This window comes from Carassius gibelio, chromosome A17 (genome assembly GCF_023724105.1).
Source record: "Carassius gibelio isolate Cgi1373 ecotype wild population from Czech Republic chromosome A17, carGib1.2-hapl.c, whole genome shotgun sequence".
Classification (NCBI taxonomy): Eukaryota; Metazoa; Chordata; class Actinopteri; order Cypriniformes; family Cyprinidae; genus Carassius; species Carassius gibelio.
This window is the reverse complement of record NC_068387.1, coordinates 23768959-23785379: the sequence shown is the minus strand read 5'-3', so window position 1 is coordinate 23785379 and position 16421 is coordinate 23768959. Positions and strand designations below refer to the sequence as shown.

The following is a 16421-nucleotide window of genomic DNA, read 5'->3' as shown; positions in this document are numbered from 1 at the left end:
TTTGCCCAACATAAGTGCTTCTCCGTGACTCGAGATCGCCATCTTCAATCAAGAGCAAATTGGCAGTTTGACCGAATGTGTAGATTGGAGGACGGACAGGGCGAAATTGTAATACTTGCAGACTAATTGCGATTAGAATCACATTTGTTTTAATTCAAACGGTGCATGATGAAAGATAAGCTCAGGACCTGAGCGTGGCCGTCATTAGTTGTGCAGCCAGGTCTGTGGTCTTTCCTCCAGCTTCTGTATTTCTGCGTTCTTCTGTGTTAATTTCCTCTGCATTTTACAGTGACATTCACTGAAGGTCATCCGCCATCTCTCTCTCAGAGTGCCTGATGTTCATCAAGGCCTTCAGCCAAGCCAAGCTCCTATGCGTGGTGCAGGATGTGTGTTTTGTACACCATCCAAGCAAGAACGGCACTGCTGAAAAATGTTGTAATGAGCCACGTCCTGGCATCTGTCTGGCCACCTGAGTGAAAGGCACTACACTCATCTGGTCTCGTACCTCCCTCTTCTTATTGCACTAATGCTGGTTCACTTGGAAAAATCACTTGTATTTGGCTGCAAACATCTGAAACATGAACACAAAATTAGCTACATTTGCAACCAGTTTGATGTGATGTATTTCTGAATGACACAGGATTTGCAACAGGAAAAAAACATTTTTATTCATCTGCAATTGATTTGAATGGGTTTGTCTGTTCTAGGGTTGATTTGAAGTGAGAATGACTTTTATGAAATGAATGGATGGATAGATGGATGGATGAATGGGTAGATGGATAGATGGATGGGTCAGTGGATGTATGAATGGGTTGGTAGATGGATGGATGGATGGATGGATGGATGGATAGATGGACAGACGGGTGGATAGATGAATGGATGGATGAATGGATGGATGGAAGGAAAGATAGATGGATGGATTGGTAGATGGATGATGGATGGATGTGTACATGCATGGATGGACAGATGGATGGATGGATGGAAAGATGGATGGGTTGGTAGATGGATGATGGATGGATGAATCCGTACATGCAGGGATGGACAGATGGGTGGATGGATGGGTTGGTAGATAGAAGGACGTACGGATGGATGGATGGATAGATAGGTAGGTGGATGAATGGGTTGGTGGATATATGGATAGTAGTTTACATATTTCGTTATATTTAATAAAAAAAGATTGTGTTTCGGGGGTTAATTTCTCATAATGCATCATCTGTGTAATTATAATTCAGTAAATTCCCCTTACTGTCTTTCCAATTCAAATTCTAATTGACTTTCCTGTTTGGTGTGGCCAATTCAATTCAGATTTTAGCTCTAGGAATGTTTGTTTTCTTTGGAAAAACATTCATTGATTGTTCATACTGTAGGATCAATATGAATATTCGTTTCGAGTCCCTTAACCTTAGTCTCATCTACTTTTTCCCTGTTTATTTTTTTCAAACAAGAAATGCTTGTCTCGTGTAAAGGAGCGTATGCTGTAATTCAGTTTTGCACATGTCCTGTTTTCTGTGACCTCTCTTTTCTTCCCTGAAATGGATCTAGCCAAAATAGTGCAGCACTGCTGGAGTCCATCTTCCCTGCTTTTTTTTTCTTCTTTTCTTTTCCAGAACCCTTCCAGCCGAGTGGCCACAGTTAGTTTAGCGGTTCCCACTCTGACGCGCTCTCGGCATGGCTCGCTCTGTCTACATGCCAGTGCTTTCCACAGCCAGCAAATCATTACATGGGGAGCCCTGCCAAAGTTTTAAATACCAGAAAATAACACCATTTACCACATGCAGGGCAATTATTTTTTGAAAAATTACCCTGGGGTTTTTATTTGTGATAAACCCCCCTTTCTTAACAGAGAAAGACGATGCGTATCCGGCTCTTTCAGGTCCACGCGAAACGCCTCATTAATATTTATGGCCTGCTTTGCAAAGAAACATTGATAAGCACTGGATGAATATTAAGTTTGGCTTTATTTAAAAAAACGCATTAAAAATATTCACTAAATTAAAAAAAGAAAGAGGGCGAAAACCTTTACAGAAAGGTAAAGAAAAGCAGAGACTTCTTTTTGAAGAGGTTAAATAGTTCATTTTGCACAGGCGGAGGAGAGAAGCTAACTTGCAGACCCAGTGAAAGAGAGAAACTCCCAGTGAAGTTGGCAGCAAAGCAATAAAGATGTGGAATCTTCCGGTAGGTGCCCGCATGGCCTTGCCGTCATTTCGAGGCCGAGTCGTCTGCTCTTTGTTTTGGTGTGGCAGATGATCCTTGAGTTGTCTGACTGTAGGATGACAGTCTTTTCATGCTATAAATATGAATTAATAGAGTGCACGTCTTCATACAAGAAAGCACAGGGCTGTTACGTCCTGCACTTTGAAACTATCTTACTTATCTTTTTTTAACATTCAGTCGAATTTTATTTTGACAGAAAACCTCAGGGAGCCCTTAAAGCTTTTCTTTTGTTGATATGCAAGTATTGGAAGATGGTTGGCATACGTTGCATTCCCAAATGCACATTAAAGGAACCCAAACTCAGAGTAGATACAGAGATGAAGTTCATGTGGAGCAGCAGTAACTGTGAACACCGGCCGGTAATGAGCTGCTCACTTGTAAATTAACACAGTGCCATGCTTCACTCTGTAACACACATTGCATATATTTTTTAATAAAATTGCAGCCTTTGACATTTGATAATTGTGCTAAGCAACAAGTGCATTCTTTCCTTGATTAATTGTGCAGCCCTTTTTCTGCTCACTGAAAACATAGTATGTTGTGTATGAGCCCTATGAGAGAGTTAGTACTTGGATGGGTTCTTTTTATGTTTTTATAGCAGATTTCAAAACATTTCCACTGCAATGACATTTATATCTATTGGCTCTAGTCTTGTTTAAAGCATCCTGACAAGATTGGTTAGCTGGTATTTTGGATATGTAGAGAATAGTATTACTTGTGTTTTGTGACACAAGTTGGAACAGCCTATCCATGGTGGAAATAAACCGACGGAATAGTGCATAATGAGTGATTGGCTTATAGACATTCATGTGGTCATGCACAGATACCAAATGCATGCACTTTTAATTAAGTCATTTAGCGGAAGCTTTTATCCAAAGTAATTTATGCTTAGTTTTGGTTGTAATTGTTTACTGTACCATTTAGTGTGTATGTGCCTTGATGATGTGAACATACAACCATTTTGGTTCCCAGTCTAGTTCTTAGGCTACAGCATAATTCCTCCATCTACAGAGGGTTGAACGGTGTCCGATCAGGATCTGTCGTGACTCTGGAGTGAATGTGTGGATGAACGCAACAGTGTTTGTGTTGTAAGATGGACCCTGTGGTGCAGGCTGGGTTGAGATCAGGAGGCTCCCCTGTGAGATATTAGGAGAGTGCTGGATTCTTGCTGTGTCTCTGCCCTCGAGATCTCTCTTCAGGCATTACGCCACTGCTGATTAACTCTCATAATAAAAAAAGCATGTGGAGTTCATACTGACTGCAGTGTAGTTAGAGGAGTCAAACCAGATTGATCAGAAGTACTGCACGAGCAGGTCAAACATTCGCATTCTCGCGTAAACCAGGCCTCTTGTCCACTGTCCATCGCAGAAGCTCACAGAGATAATATCTGAGAAGCCGTGAGCAATCAGGTCCTGTTGTCTGATTTAAGAAGTTTAATCGTTTGGCCCCTTTGTTTACCGCAGTCTCTCTGGGCCAGCTGTCAGAATCGCATCAGCCTACCTCGTCACGATGTCAGCGCCGTGAGACACCGGGCTGGATCGCCCTCTTCCTTGTGTCTCGGCCCTAGCTCAGCTGCAAACACAGAAGTCCTGTGGGAAGGTACAAGCGTGGCGGCTGTGTCCCATTAGAGCCCCGCTCCACCCCGCTCCAGAGGGAGAGCAGCGCCTGCCAAGCACAGGAGCTTTTCCTCGCTATCAGCTGGAGGTAGCGCGCAGCCGCTAATTGATTGCAGCTGTGCCGTTTAGCGGTTAAAACATGATTTGAGGTGTCAAAGATCAAACATGCAGAGGTTTTGGTAATAGCCCAGAGGGTGTGTGTTTGTGTGTGAGGGAGTTACATAATTGTGAGGAAATGAGGTTTCAGAGAGTGTGTGTGTGAGGAAAGTCTATCAGGCATTAGCAGAGTAAGTACGGATGTCAGGTGAGTTTTGTTTTGCGCATGATCTGGCATCGTGTTTTGCAGCGAGCCTACAAAACATTGTATATTATTAAAGCAGCTGTCAGCTTCGTGGATCCACCATGTTTGCATACGTTCCTGCCCAGGGTTCACTGTCTTCTCTCCCTCTCTTTCCTTCTAAATCCTCTCTGCTTCCCACCCCATAATCCACAATTAAGGTGGCTAACTTTACTCTTCTTAGCATATTTTGAAGAATGAAGATACAAGATCTGCAGAAGAAGCAGGTTGAAAGGGTCAAGATGGGATGAATCCGTGCTGGCAAGTTTCTTGAAAGCTTTGTCACCAGATTGATCAGCTAGACCTGATGTAGAGCTTTAGGCTGCTTGTTTACTTCTGAGCCAGATCTAGCATTATCTGAAATGGATCTAGTACAAAATGCATGTAAAACCTTACAAAACGTTACATTTGTTCTGCAGTGATTTGACTGCAATTTGACTGACTACACAAAGTCAAAATAAGCCCCAAATACTTTGAAATTGCATTGTTAGGTCTTGCTTTAGATGAGACGGAAACCATTATGGACAATAGACAGTTTGAAATGGTTAAGATAAAAAATATTTTTAGATATGGTAGCTATACGAAGAATATGTGTTTTTAATTGTTTGAGCTTTAAATTTTCTTTCTGTGTTGAGTCATTGTTTTTTTTTTTTATAAGTAGATAATAATAAGGATTTTTTTCTGAGGTTTTATGTTATGTTTATCTGTGTCCATTTGTATAAAGAGTTTAGTTGTGGTTGTTGTGTAAAGGTGACTGTTCGCTGTTCTCTTTTGTAGCATATTGCAGAATGCTTCAACAACAAGCGTGACTTGTGCAAGCTTGTTAGCTTGTCATTTAAACCTTGTGAGGTGTCCTCTCCTCTAACAAGCATCCTACCTATCAGGGAAATATGATTTTTGAGTGCGATAATGATAACACCGTGTTGCTTTTGGGGGGAAAACACACAGTATATGCATAAATATGAATGAAGAAATGGTTTTGACTGGCTTGCCTCAGATATTTCCAGGTGAAACCATCTCTTCCGGATTGACATGCATAAACACGGTAATGCATAAATACATACGTAATATATGGAAAAAGATTCCCAGATGTTTTACTTTATATGGGCAGAGACTTTCCCTACTCTCTAATCATTGGCAGCAAAATGACACCACATGCAAATGGCGTGAGATGTTTGCCCTCAAATATTCGCACAAAGCAGGAGAAGATGATCCTCTAATTGGTACAGCAGCCATTTGGCCGAGTTCCAGTCTATCAATTACTCGCACCGCTTTTCTGGAGTAATAGAGTGTAATTGCGATTCTTTTGCTCTTAGTAATGGGATGCAGATGCCACGGTGGGTAACACAATGCTGGCGACTTCCACAGCCAGCCATTTGAAAGTTATTTCAAAGACGAAAGCATATGTGGACTCCCTCTGTGCAGATCTTCATTGCTCTCTTGCCGTTCCTTTCAAGCGCTCTCTTTCTCTGACCGTATCTCTCCCCCTCTCTCTCTAGCGTTCCTGTTTTCTGACTGACAGTCTCTCTGACGCACTCCCTCCCGTTCCATCGCACAGCAAATCAAATATGACAGCGAGGACTGTAGACATAATGGAGAATGTTAGAGAGACGGCTACTGTACACACAAAAATAGCCGCAGGCGCTGCCCATGACCCGAACTCCTCCAGAAGCCTGCAGGATGTGCTTCGAGTCGTACTTCACTCTTTTATTGAGCGTCAGATGTGCTAAATCCCTGTCCAGGCAAAAACCTGCGACAAAAGCAATAAAACAGACAAAAAGGAAGAGCCGTGACCAATCGCGAGCAGAGTCAGCGCTTTAAGTTTAATTAATTAAATGCTAAGCTTCGTTGCGCACAAAGTCGCGGCAAATCAAAAGGCATCTTCCTGAGGGGTGTGATTTTTGCTATGTTAGCTGCGGCTGATGGAGTTGGGTTTGAGAGCTGTCTGGTCGCATCGCCACACCGCTGTCTCTTTTGAATAATGGCACTGATCATTTGAGGCACTCCAGTGAAAGAGAGGCGTTGATGCTGAGTAAATAGGCTGATTGGGGAGAGATGAAGGTCAGTCCCGCTGCAGGTGACAAAACAGTGAATCACAGCCACCCGCTCTGCTCTATCCATCATTTCGTTCCTTCCTTTTATCCTCTTTCTCTTTTCACAACATCCTGTTCCCCTCTCCTACCCCCAAGGAACGTAAAAAGAACACAAATAAATCTCACTATGAGATGTGTTTGTTTATTAATTTTCTATGAAATGATTGTATCAGGTGTCCTATGAAGTGTTTCATCAGAACTAATTTGCAAAAGAGTTCTGTTTTAAAGTTGACAGGATATCACATTCTATTTGCTCTGTGAAAACAAACAAGTGTATGTGTTCAAAAGAAAAAAATAACAGTAAATACTAAATACGGAGTAAAATTTTCAGATGGAGGAAGATTTGAATTTTACTTGTAAATTGTCATTAGGGCTGGGACAACGTGTCGAGGTCATCGTTGACGTCGACGCAAAAAATACGTCGATGCAAAATATGCGCATCGATTCGTCAACCTGTTTTTATTTCTCTAAAAAACTTTTGCAAAATGTTTACCTTATGTGCGCTGATTACACGCGATGGCCGGATCAACATTCTGTCCAACGTTATATAACCAATCCAGGGGTTTTTCTGCATTGATCTTTTTTTTTGGCGGCTGTCAAAGCCTTATTTGATCGGTCAGTGATGTAGAATAGAATGACTGTTGCGCCTGACAGAGCGCGTACGAGAGAGAGCCCCGGCTGCGCCGCGCACTCACAGTCTTAAAACAACACGAGCTCTTCTTGCTCTGTCTCTCCCTTGTGCATATTAATCAAAATCATTAAACACGATAGAAAAAGGGCGAAACACCAAAGTTTCACGCGCGCTTGCGCACTCAGTCTTCAAACTACCCGAGCGCTGTCTTGCTCTCTCTCTCTGTCTCTCTCTCTCTCTCTCTCTCTCTCTCTCCCACATGCATATTAACCAAAACCATTAGACACGATAGAAAAAGGGCGGAACGCCAAAGTTTCAAGTGGAGCATTGGTTACCGTATTTTTTCAATTGCTCTAAACAAGTATTTTGGGTGACCTTTTTTATTAAATGCTAGACATCAAGTTGTTGTTATTTTCATCTGAAAGAAGAACTTTTTTTCAGTAAGCTAGGCCCTATGTGTTCAGTAAGCTTGTTTCAGTAAGCTATGTGTTTTCAAGGCTTCAAGATTTTATTGAATGCTATCTCTATACAAGTGCAAAGTAATGCATTCTTATGCATTCAGTCTTTTATTTTTTAATTTTAAGAGCAATAAACATATATTGCAATGTTAAGGAATTCATGTATTTTTTTCATTCAGATATGTAAATCAACATGTATAAATTGTTAGTAGTCAATTAATGGGGAGATAATCAAAATCGAATCGGTCTGAAACAATTAATCGTTAGATTAATCGATGCATCGAAAAAATAATCGCTAGATTAATCGTTAAAAAAATTAGCGTTTATCCCAGCCCTTATTGTCATACTATGAATTTCATGTTGACTTTGATAAGTGAGTTATACTTTTACCAGAAGTAAATAAACAGATCACAGATTCGCTTTTTTTTTTAAGTGCCCTGTCCCACCAAATGAATAGAGTTGGACTTGCAGAGCAACACGGTTTACATCCTCTCAGCTCGGCTTGTGCTGGAAACTGCAGTTGGCCTTAAGGAACAAGTGTGGGATGATAAAGTAAGAGCTGTAGTTGTGAATAAATTGGCATCATTAGTGTCTCAGTCAAGTTCATGACATCAGAGATGTTACCCGTTATAGCCTACAGGAGAGAGTCAATCTAGATGCCTGCTGAGGCTACCGTGTTCACAGCACACACCCACCCACACTGTGAAGAGCTGCGAGACTCTCTTCTCTCTCACACACACACACACACACACACACACACACACATGAACTCGGTCTGAATCATTCAGATTTCTCCTCTGGCACTTTCAGCAAAGCATATGCGTGAGTGTCATTCACCTAATGTGAACTGAAACACTGGCTGGGATTTGATTCGGCGCGCTGAAAGCTCAAGCGCTCTTTAGCGGAGTGTTGGCGCGGGGCCGACCGCAGCTTTGAGGCCCGGGGTTACGGAGGAACACAGCCTTTATAGAGCCGCAGTTATCAATGGGCTCATAATGACTTATCCTTGGCATTAGCTGGGAAAATATGGGACTATTATACAAATATTTTTTCAAGAAATACAATTATAGAAGAAAGAGTGTTGAGGTTGTTACTCATTAGCTGGCCCTCATGGAATATGGACTAACTAATTTCCTCATCATAATGAGTGTCATTCACACGCTTTTCTTACTAAATATCTTCGCTTGTTGCTACTTTCAGCTCTGTTTAGCATATTTTACCACTAAGGTTTTCCCCAAAAAATGAGCATTGAAAAAGTGTGTGGATTCTGTCTACCTGCTCATTAAGGAGAATTAAATGAGATTGTCAGTTGAGGAGCTGAGGTGGTTCTGATTGCCTGTAACAGCCCTGTTTTTCTTAACGATTCCATTAACTATTCTCCGAAGAGTCATTTAGTTTGTAAATTAATGTACAGCCAGCAAGGACAACGCTATTATAAAATTTGGTGCTTTTTTTTCTCTCTCCATCTTCAAGAATTTATTAATTTTTTTCTTTCTTTTGTCCTTTATGGGTTTTGGTTGCTCCTGGTCACCATCTACTTTCAAGAGAGCAACTGATAAACATCCTGAAAATCAGGTTGAGTAAATGAAGAAGGATTTTATTTTTGGGTGACCTGTTCCTTTAAGACCAGGAACAAGCAGAACGCTGGTTTGTCCCTGTATTTCTGAGCATGAATGTATGTGTGTGCGCTCCAAAGATATGACGGCAGTCTTGTCCCTGTACCGCAGTGAATATCTCAGTCTCTGAGTCTCTGTCTCTGGTTTGATGTAGTGCAGCAGACGGCTCTTAATAATTTATTTGCGTAGCAGCACTTGAACAGTGATGCTGTCTGTCTCTCTCTCTCATTCTCTCTCTCTCTCTCACACACACACACACACACACACACACACACACAGGACAGGTGTGTATCCCCCAAACTTCTCGAGCCAAAAATGAAAATGGATATTTAGTCAATTAATGGGGAGATAATCAAAATCGAATCGGTCTGAAACAATTAATCGTTAGATTAATCGATGCATCGAAAAAATAATCGCTAGATTAATCGTTAAAAAAATTAGCGTTTATCCCAGCCCTTATTGTCATACTATGAATTTCATGTTGACTTTGATAAGTGAGTTATACTTTTACCAGAAGTAAATAAACAGATCACAGATTCGCTTTTTTTTTTAAGTGCCCTGTCCCACCAAATGAATAGAGTTGGACTTGCAGAGCAACACGGTTTACATCCTCTCAGCTCGGCTTGTGCTGGAAACTGCAGTTGGCCTTAAGGAACAAGTGTGGGATGATAAAGTAAGAGCTGTAGTTGTGAATAAATTGGCATCATTAGTGTCTCAGTCAAGTTCATGACATCAGAGATGTTACCCGTTATAGCCTACAGGAGAGAGTCAATCTAGATGCCTGCTGAGGCTACCGTGTTCACAGCACACACCCACCCACACTGTGAAGAGCTGCGAGACTCTCTTCTCTCTCACACACACACACACACACACACACACACACACATGAACTCGGTCTGAATCATTCAGATTTCTCCTCTGGCACTTTCAGCAAAGCATATGCGTGAGTGTCATTCACCTAATGTGAACTGAAACACTGGCTGGGATTTGATTCGGCGCGCTGAAAGCTCAAGCGCTCTTTAGCGGAGTGTTGGCGCGGGGCCGACCGCAGCTTTGAGGCCCGGGGTTACGGAGGAACACAGCCTTTATAGAGCCGCAGTTATCAATGGGCTCATAATGACTTATCCTTGGCATTAGCTGGGAAAATATGGGACTATTATACAAATATTTTTTCAAGAAATACAATTATAGAAGAAAGAGTGTTGAGGTTGTTACTCATTAGCTGGCCCTCATGGAATATGGACTAACTAATTTCCTCATCATAATGAGTGTCATTCACACGCTTTTCTTACTAAATATCTTCGCTTGTTGCTACTTTCAGCTCTGTTTAGCATATTTTACCACTAAGGTTTTCCCCAAAAAATGAGCATTGAAAAAGTGTGTGGATTCTGTCTACCTGCTCATTAAGGAGAATTAAATGAGATTGTCAGTTGAGGAGCTGAGGTGGTTCTGATTGCCTGTAACAGCCCTGTTTTTCTTAACGATTCCATTAACTATTCTCCGAAGAGTCATTTAGTTTGTAAATTAATGTACAGCCAGCAAGGACAACGCTATTATAAAATTTGGTGCTTTTTTTTCTCTCTCCATCTTCAAGAATTTATTAATTTTTTTCTTTCTTTTGTCCTTTATGGGTCTTGGTTGCTCCTGGTCACCATCTACTTTCAAGAGAGCAACTGATAAACATCCTGAAAATCAGGTTGAGTAAATGAAGAAGGATTTTATTTTTGGGTGACCTGTTCCTTTAAGAGCAGGAACAAGCAGAACGCTGGTTTGTCCCTGTATTTCTGAGCATGAATGTATGTGTGTGTGCTCCAGAGATATGACGGCAGTCTTGTCCCTGTACCGCAGTGAATATCTCAGTCTCTCTGCTGGTTTGATGTAGTGCAGCAGACGGCTCTTAATAATTTATTTGCGTAGCAGCACTTGAACAGTGATGCTGTCTGTCTCTCTCTCTCATTCTCTCTCTCTCTCTCACACACACACACACACACACACACACAGGACAGGTGTGTATCCCCAAACTTCTCGAGCCAAAAATGAAAATGGATATTTATTCACTGTGATGTCTTTTGAACCTCTAAAATTATTTATGTTTTTATTATTATTGTTATATATTCAAAGAATTCCTTTTACTGTATATAGGAATACAGCTTACATTTCAACAAAAAGTTAGTATGTTGCAGTTGACTTTAGTATTATTTATATGCTATTACACTACAGGGTTGAATATTTGATATTAACAGTTTTTATGTACTTTTAGTTAGTGTTTCTCTATAGCTTAAATTTATTTTAGTTTTAGTAGTACTCAAATATATTTTAGTTAGTTGCCAAGGCAAGTTTTTCATCAAATATTTATTTATTTATTTTAGTTTAAGTTTTAGTAATTTTGTCATGTGGGACATTGAACTTATATAAACTTCTATATACTTTTAATTGAATTTTAGTACACATTTTAGCTGCTAAAATTCTTAATTTCATATTTATTTTGTTTTAATAGTACTTTATTTTAATTACTGAAAAAAAATTTTTTTCTAATGACCCAAAAAGGATTTTAATTGTTAATTTCAATTTTAGTAACAGCACTGGTATGTTGTTTTAATATTTGGCTAATATTTTGTCTTTTAGTTTTTCTGACAGAATTAATTTTAATTTTAGGCATTAATCTGTATTCTTAAATCCTCATGTTCTAACAGCTTGTTTTTTCTGATGTTTATCCGCGTGTGTCATTTTTGTGTCCATCTTGTCCAGACTGACTAATCTGGCCCTTCTGTTCATGAGCGTCAGGTTAACTCTGCGGTCAGAGCCATTGGCCCCTGTGCTCTAGATTTATTGTCTCTGTGATGGTAGCTGGGTTGTGGTCAGCACGTGCACAGGGGAACCACAGACGGATCCTGCGTTATTGTAATGGACTCTTGCATGGGAGAATTTACCTGTAAATGTCACTCACCCCACTCCAGCAGATGACATCGATAAAATCCCCCGTAAATCATGCTGAGAGGCCCCTACGCCCAATCCAGCAGTCAATATCACAGCCTAATAAACATGCCAGGGGGCTGTAGTAGTCTGAGATGAGGGTTTTCCAACAATTCTTATCCATCTTGACATCATTGATGGGACTTGTAGAGTCTTGCTCTAGGCTGCTGTCACAGTTCAAACATATTTTTTACATGGTGTTAATGTTAATTAATATTTGTAAAAAAAAAAAAAAAGGTTGTTGTACTTATCCTAAACATATTGTTTAAGTTTTTCATCTTACATTTCATCATATATATATATATACATTTTATTTTAATTACTGAAAATAGTTTAAGTTGAAGTTCTAGTTTTTGTTTAAAATAACAACATTGGTGTGTTGTTTGAATATTAGGTTAATGTTTTGTCTGTTATGATTTTATTGGCCATTATTATCAGAATTATTACATTCTGTAATGTTCATTTCATGAATTTATGTTTCAATAAAATGGATTAAACCAAATGGATTGTACCAAAATACTGGGTAAATTTCTCTAATACATTTCTAAAGTGTATATTTATGTATATAACAGCCCCTTACAATGGTTTTATTAATATTACTTTGTTTTTGTTTTTTTATTGGTTTTATATTTTTTATTTATAGTATTTTAGTAATTTTGTTATATGTCATTGTAATTTTTTTTTTTTTGTATTTCTACATAGCTTTAATTTATTTTTGTTTTAAAACTGTAATACTTAAACTTGTTTCAAGGTGAAGTTTCATTTTAATTACCAGAAATGATTTTTGCCAAAATGTTAACAAATTTGTGGTCAAAAACAGAAATAAATTAGCTTTCAATTGTACGTGTATCCACTTGAACTGTATCCCAGACCAGCGTTGGTTAGGAAAAGTTAGCACAGGAAAACTACTCGGGAGGAGAATCTGTCAAGAAGTGACAGTGATGTACGCTTTAGTTTTTGACTCTTTTTGCAGCTGTGGTTTTACTACAAACACTTTTACCTTTTGTTCATCCAGTGGTATATTTTCAGCACTTTCCATATAGGCAGTGTCTGGAGTTCTCTGGATTTCATTTTTTTCTCCCAGGATTGGGGTTTGATTTCTCATCATATTCTGCCTTCTGTCTCTTCTTAGTCTCTCCGGATTGTTCCGTTTACGCAGCTGAGGGAAAATAAGGTGTTATTTTGCGAGGTTATGACAGGTGTGTGGAGCGTTCCTGTGTTTGATTGACACACTCCTCGTTTTGTGTGGATTGAAGGTCTCTGTGATGCAGCACGGGTCTGCAGTATCTCCGTCCTGCTCTTTTGTGTGTGTGTATTTCTTTTAGTGAAACAATTTTAGTGAAACTGTCGGAATACCACAGACTCAAGAACATCCTGATTCCTGTCCCTCAACACCTCTTCTCATCTGTTGTCTGCTCGTGGTCTCTCCAGCCTCCCTCTCCCTCTCTCACTCCGCCAGCCCTTTGGCACGGACCGCTCTGTTCTGACATGGTACCGTCCTGTTTGATAATAACCCTCAGATGCTACTACAAACCCACAGAGCAGATCCTCAGCACTCTGAGGCCTGTATTACATCACATGTGCTGTTGACTTTATGAGCTTCTGGGCCAAACCAGCAGGAGAACATGTATCCTGGAGAGCACCAGGGATTTAGGATCTGATGGAAGTCAGAAACCGCATTAGGGATAGTGGTGTCATTTTAGTTTTCATTTTGTCAGTTTTAGTCATTTTACATTCTTTTGTCACCTGCAGTTGTATTAGTTTTTTTCTATTTAGCTTTAATTAATTTTTATTTAACTGTTTTTTTTTTTTTTGTACTTAAGCTTACTTTATTTCAGTTAGTTGTCAAGGCTACATTAGCTTTTTATTTAAATGTAATATATTTTATTTCAAATGATTTTTAAATCGTTTTAGTTTTAATCAACAATAACAACACTAATAATACTGTCAAGAATTTGGTGTTTGTTGCCGTGTGTTGTGATCGTGTCAAATAGACTTTAGGCCTGTGTTGCGCAAAATGCCTGATGCTATCCTACAAAATCAATTTATTATATTATGCATTTTTTAAATGTGACTTTTAAATGAGGTATGATCATATAAAACTGAAGCTAGGAACGTCCACATTTCTTGTTCCACTCTTTTCTCTTAGCTAGCACACTAACCAGACTGTTTGAGACTGGGTTTATTCTTTTAATTGTTGGTCTCCAAGTGTGTCAGACTTACTAGACTTATTTTTAGTTTCATAAACACACAATGGCAAGATAAAAACTTGCGATTCTAAGAAAAAAAGTCAGAATTGTGAGATATAAGCTCAGAATTCATACTTTGTTTCTTGCAGCCCTGTTGAAAAGCAATTAAACAACTAGTTCCTGCTCAGGCCCAGCTAAGGACCGGCTCAAACCAGCAGCCATGCTTCAAAACATACCTAACCAGCATATGCTGTTTTCTTCAACAAGGAATTCTAAATCTAATAGACTAAGAGATAAAAAGTTGCAAGAACCATTTTTAAAGGGCTTCCATAACATGGCACCTTCTAAATGGCATTTAAACCAACAAATAATTAATTTTGTTGTTGGAAAATAACAGTTTCACAATCACTTTGCCAAACCAGCAGAAAAACGGCATGCATTAATTTCTCTCTCCAGCTTGTAAGATTGTCAAGCGGTCACATAGGAGCAGGATTTAGCGTGCACAGGAAGTCTGATGCGATTGAGACGGCGTCAGGGTCAGCAGTGCTGTTTTGAACGTGTACCCAGAGCAGGCCTGCTTACAAAACTGACACATTTTCAATCATATCGTGATTCCCTGGAAAGGCCATGTCGGACCATTTTATAGAGTACAATGCTCCAGATTGGGATTAGTTTTCCCAACATGTAAGGGAAAAAAGGTCCTTATTTTTAAAGAGAATGTGGGGTGTAGGGGCTTTGAAAAATGGACCAAATCTTCTGCTGCTCTCTGCAATATACAGTGCCTTTATGGCCATGAAACAAAATCAAAATGGGCCTACATTGGGCCGTGGAGACTTGGAGTGCTTTATGTGTAGGTGAGTGTGTGCACACATGTGTATGTGTGTGTGTGTGTGTGTGTTGGTGTTTTCATTCAGTTGGTGGTGGAATGGCAACACTCTCCATACATGCAGGGAATTTATTGTGCTAAATGAGTAGTGGCCCGCAAAAGTTTGTAAATTGCAAAGCATCAATCTAGAGGAGATATATAGAGAGAGAGTGTAACGCGGCTGCATTCGTTCACTTCGTCTGATATCAATCCTTTACCGTTAAAACCTCGCCTTTCAAATCCTCCCCATTCATCCTGCAGCAACCTCCGGTGTTTAACAGGGATCATGAAGAGCCCTTAACAAATAAAAGCTCTTTAGCGTTTGAGTGCCGTGAACGAGGCAATTAGAACGCCACCCGTTATCCGTAGCGCATCACGCCCGAGACCAGCCTATCACATTGCCCCGAATCAAAAACCTGGAAAATGTGTTGATGTTAAACTACTGTTTTGAAAAATACATGTTTAATAACATCAGCCAGTAAACATTCTAGAGGCCGGCACTGATTCATTCAGGTCGGAGCTACAGCGTTTCATGCAGCACTCAAACTGCTTCTCACTTCTCAGTCTGTAAGTTTATATGCTGCTTTATTTGTCTTTCAGATCTCACCATTAACAGAATATATGATTTGTGGTGTAAATAATTCTCATAGTGGTTAATACCTTCAGAAAACATAAAAAAAAACATCAAAAGAAAATACATTTTTGACGAATTTCATTTCATATTTTTCATTATATTTACATTTCACAATTTTCATAAAACAATCTATAGCTATCGTTCTATCTGTTGTTCAATCCGTCTCTGAACTTTGAGTCTGTTTACGTTATATTTCAGTTTATCAAGTATATGTAATTGTTTGTGAAATTTTAGACTCATTGAAGATGTATTCATAATCTGTGTGAATTCTGGGTCATTCTGGGTGCTGATGTTTCCTTCATTACGGCTGTTAAGAGCTTTTCCACGTTTCTCCACAGCGAGCCATACTGGGAGAGGTCTGCTAATGCAAGCTCCTGCTCCGCCACTAGGCCCAAGACACTCCACCTTGGAGGGCAACAACATACCTCATCACCATGGTAATCCATCCCTTCTACCACATCTCTCAGTCCAGCCGGAGCCAATAGAAATCACAGATCATCTGCACCTACACCAGACATTTCAACACACTGTCACAGACAAATAACATTTGTATTGCACAGTATAGATGATAGAGAATCAGTGATTTATAACTTTCTACCAAAGTTTTTTTTTTTTTTTTTTTTTTTTACATTGTCCTTGTTCCACTTGTTTTTTTTTTCTTTACCATTATCACTATAATTTCTTCCGGAATGCTAGTAAACAGTAGGTATAGTTACTAATGTAAAATTTGTGCTGCATTCATTTCAGACTGTTTTACATACAGCTTTGTTAACACACAATTTGGAAATGCGGAAT

The 16421-nt window shown here is 39.6% G+C and overlaps 1 protein-coding gene across 2 annotated transcripts in view; it reads left to right on the top strand.

Moving 5' to 3' along the window:
- The window catches only part of LOC128031781 (neuronal PAS domain-containing protein 3-like), a 267459-nt gene that overhangs the window by 47303 nt on the left and 203735 nt on the right, over positions 1-16421 (top strand). For both annotated transcript variants that reach the window (XM_052620192.1, XM_052620193.1), the window contains exon 2: positions 15965-16063. In XM_052620192.1, coding sequence (XP_052476152.1) covers positions 15965-16063 — 99 coding nt within the window. The remainder of the gene's footprint in view (positions 1-15964; positions 16064-16421) is intronic.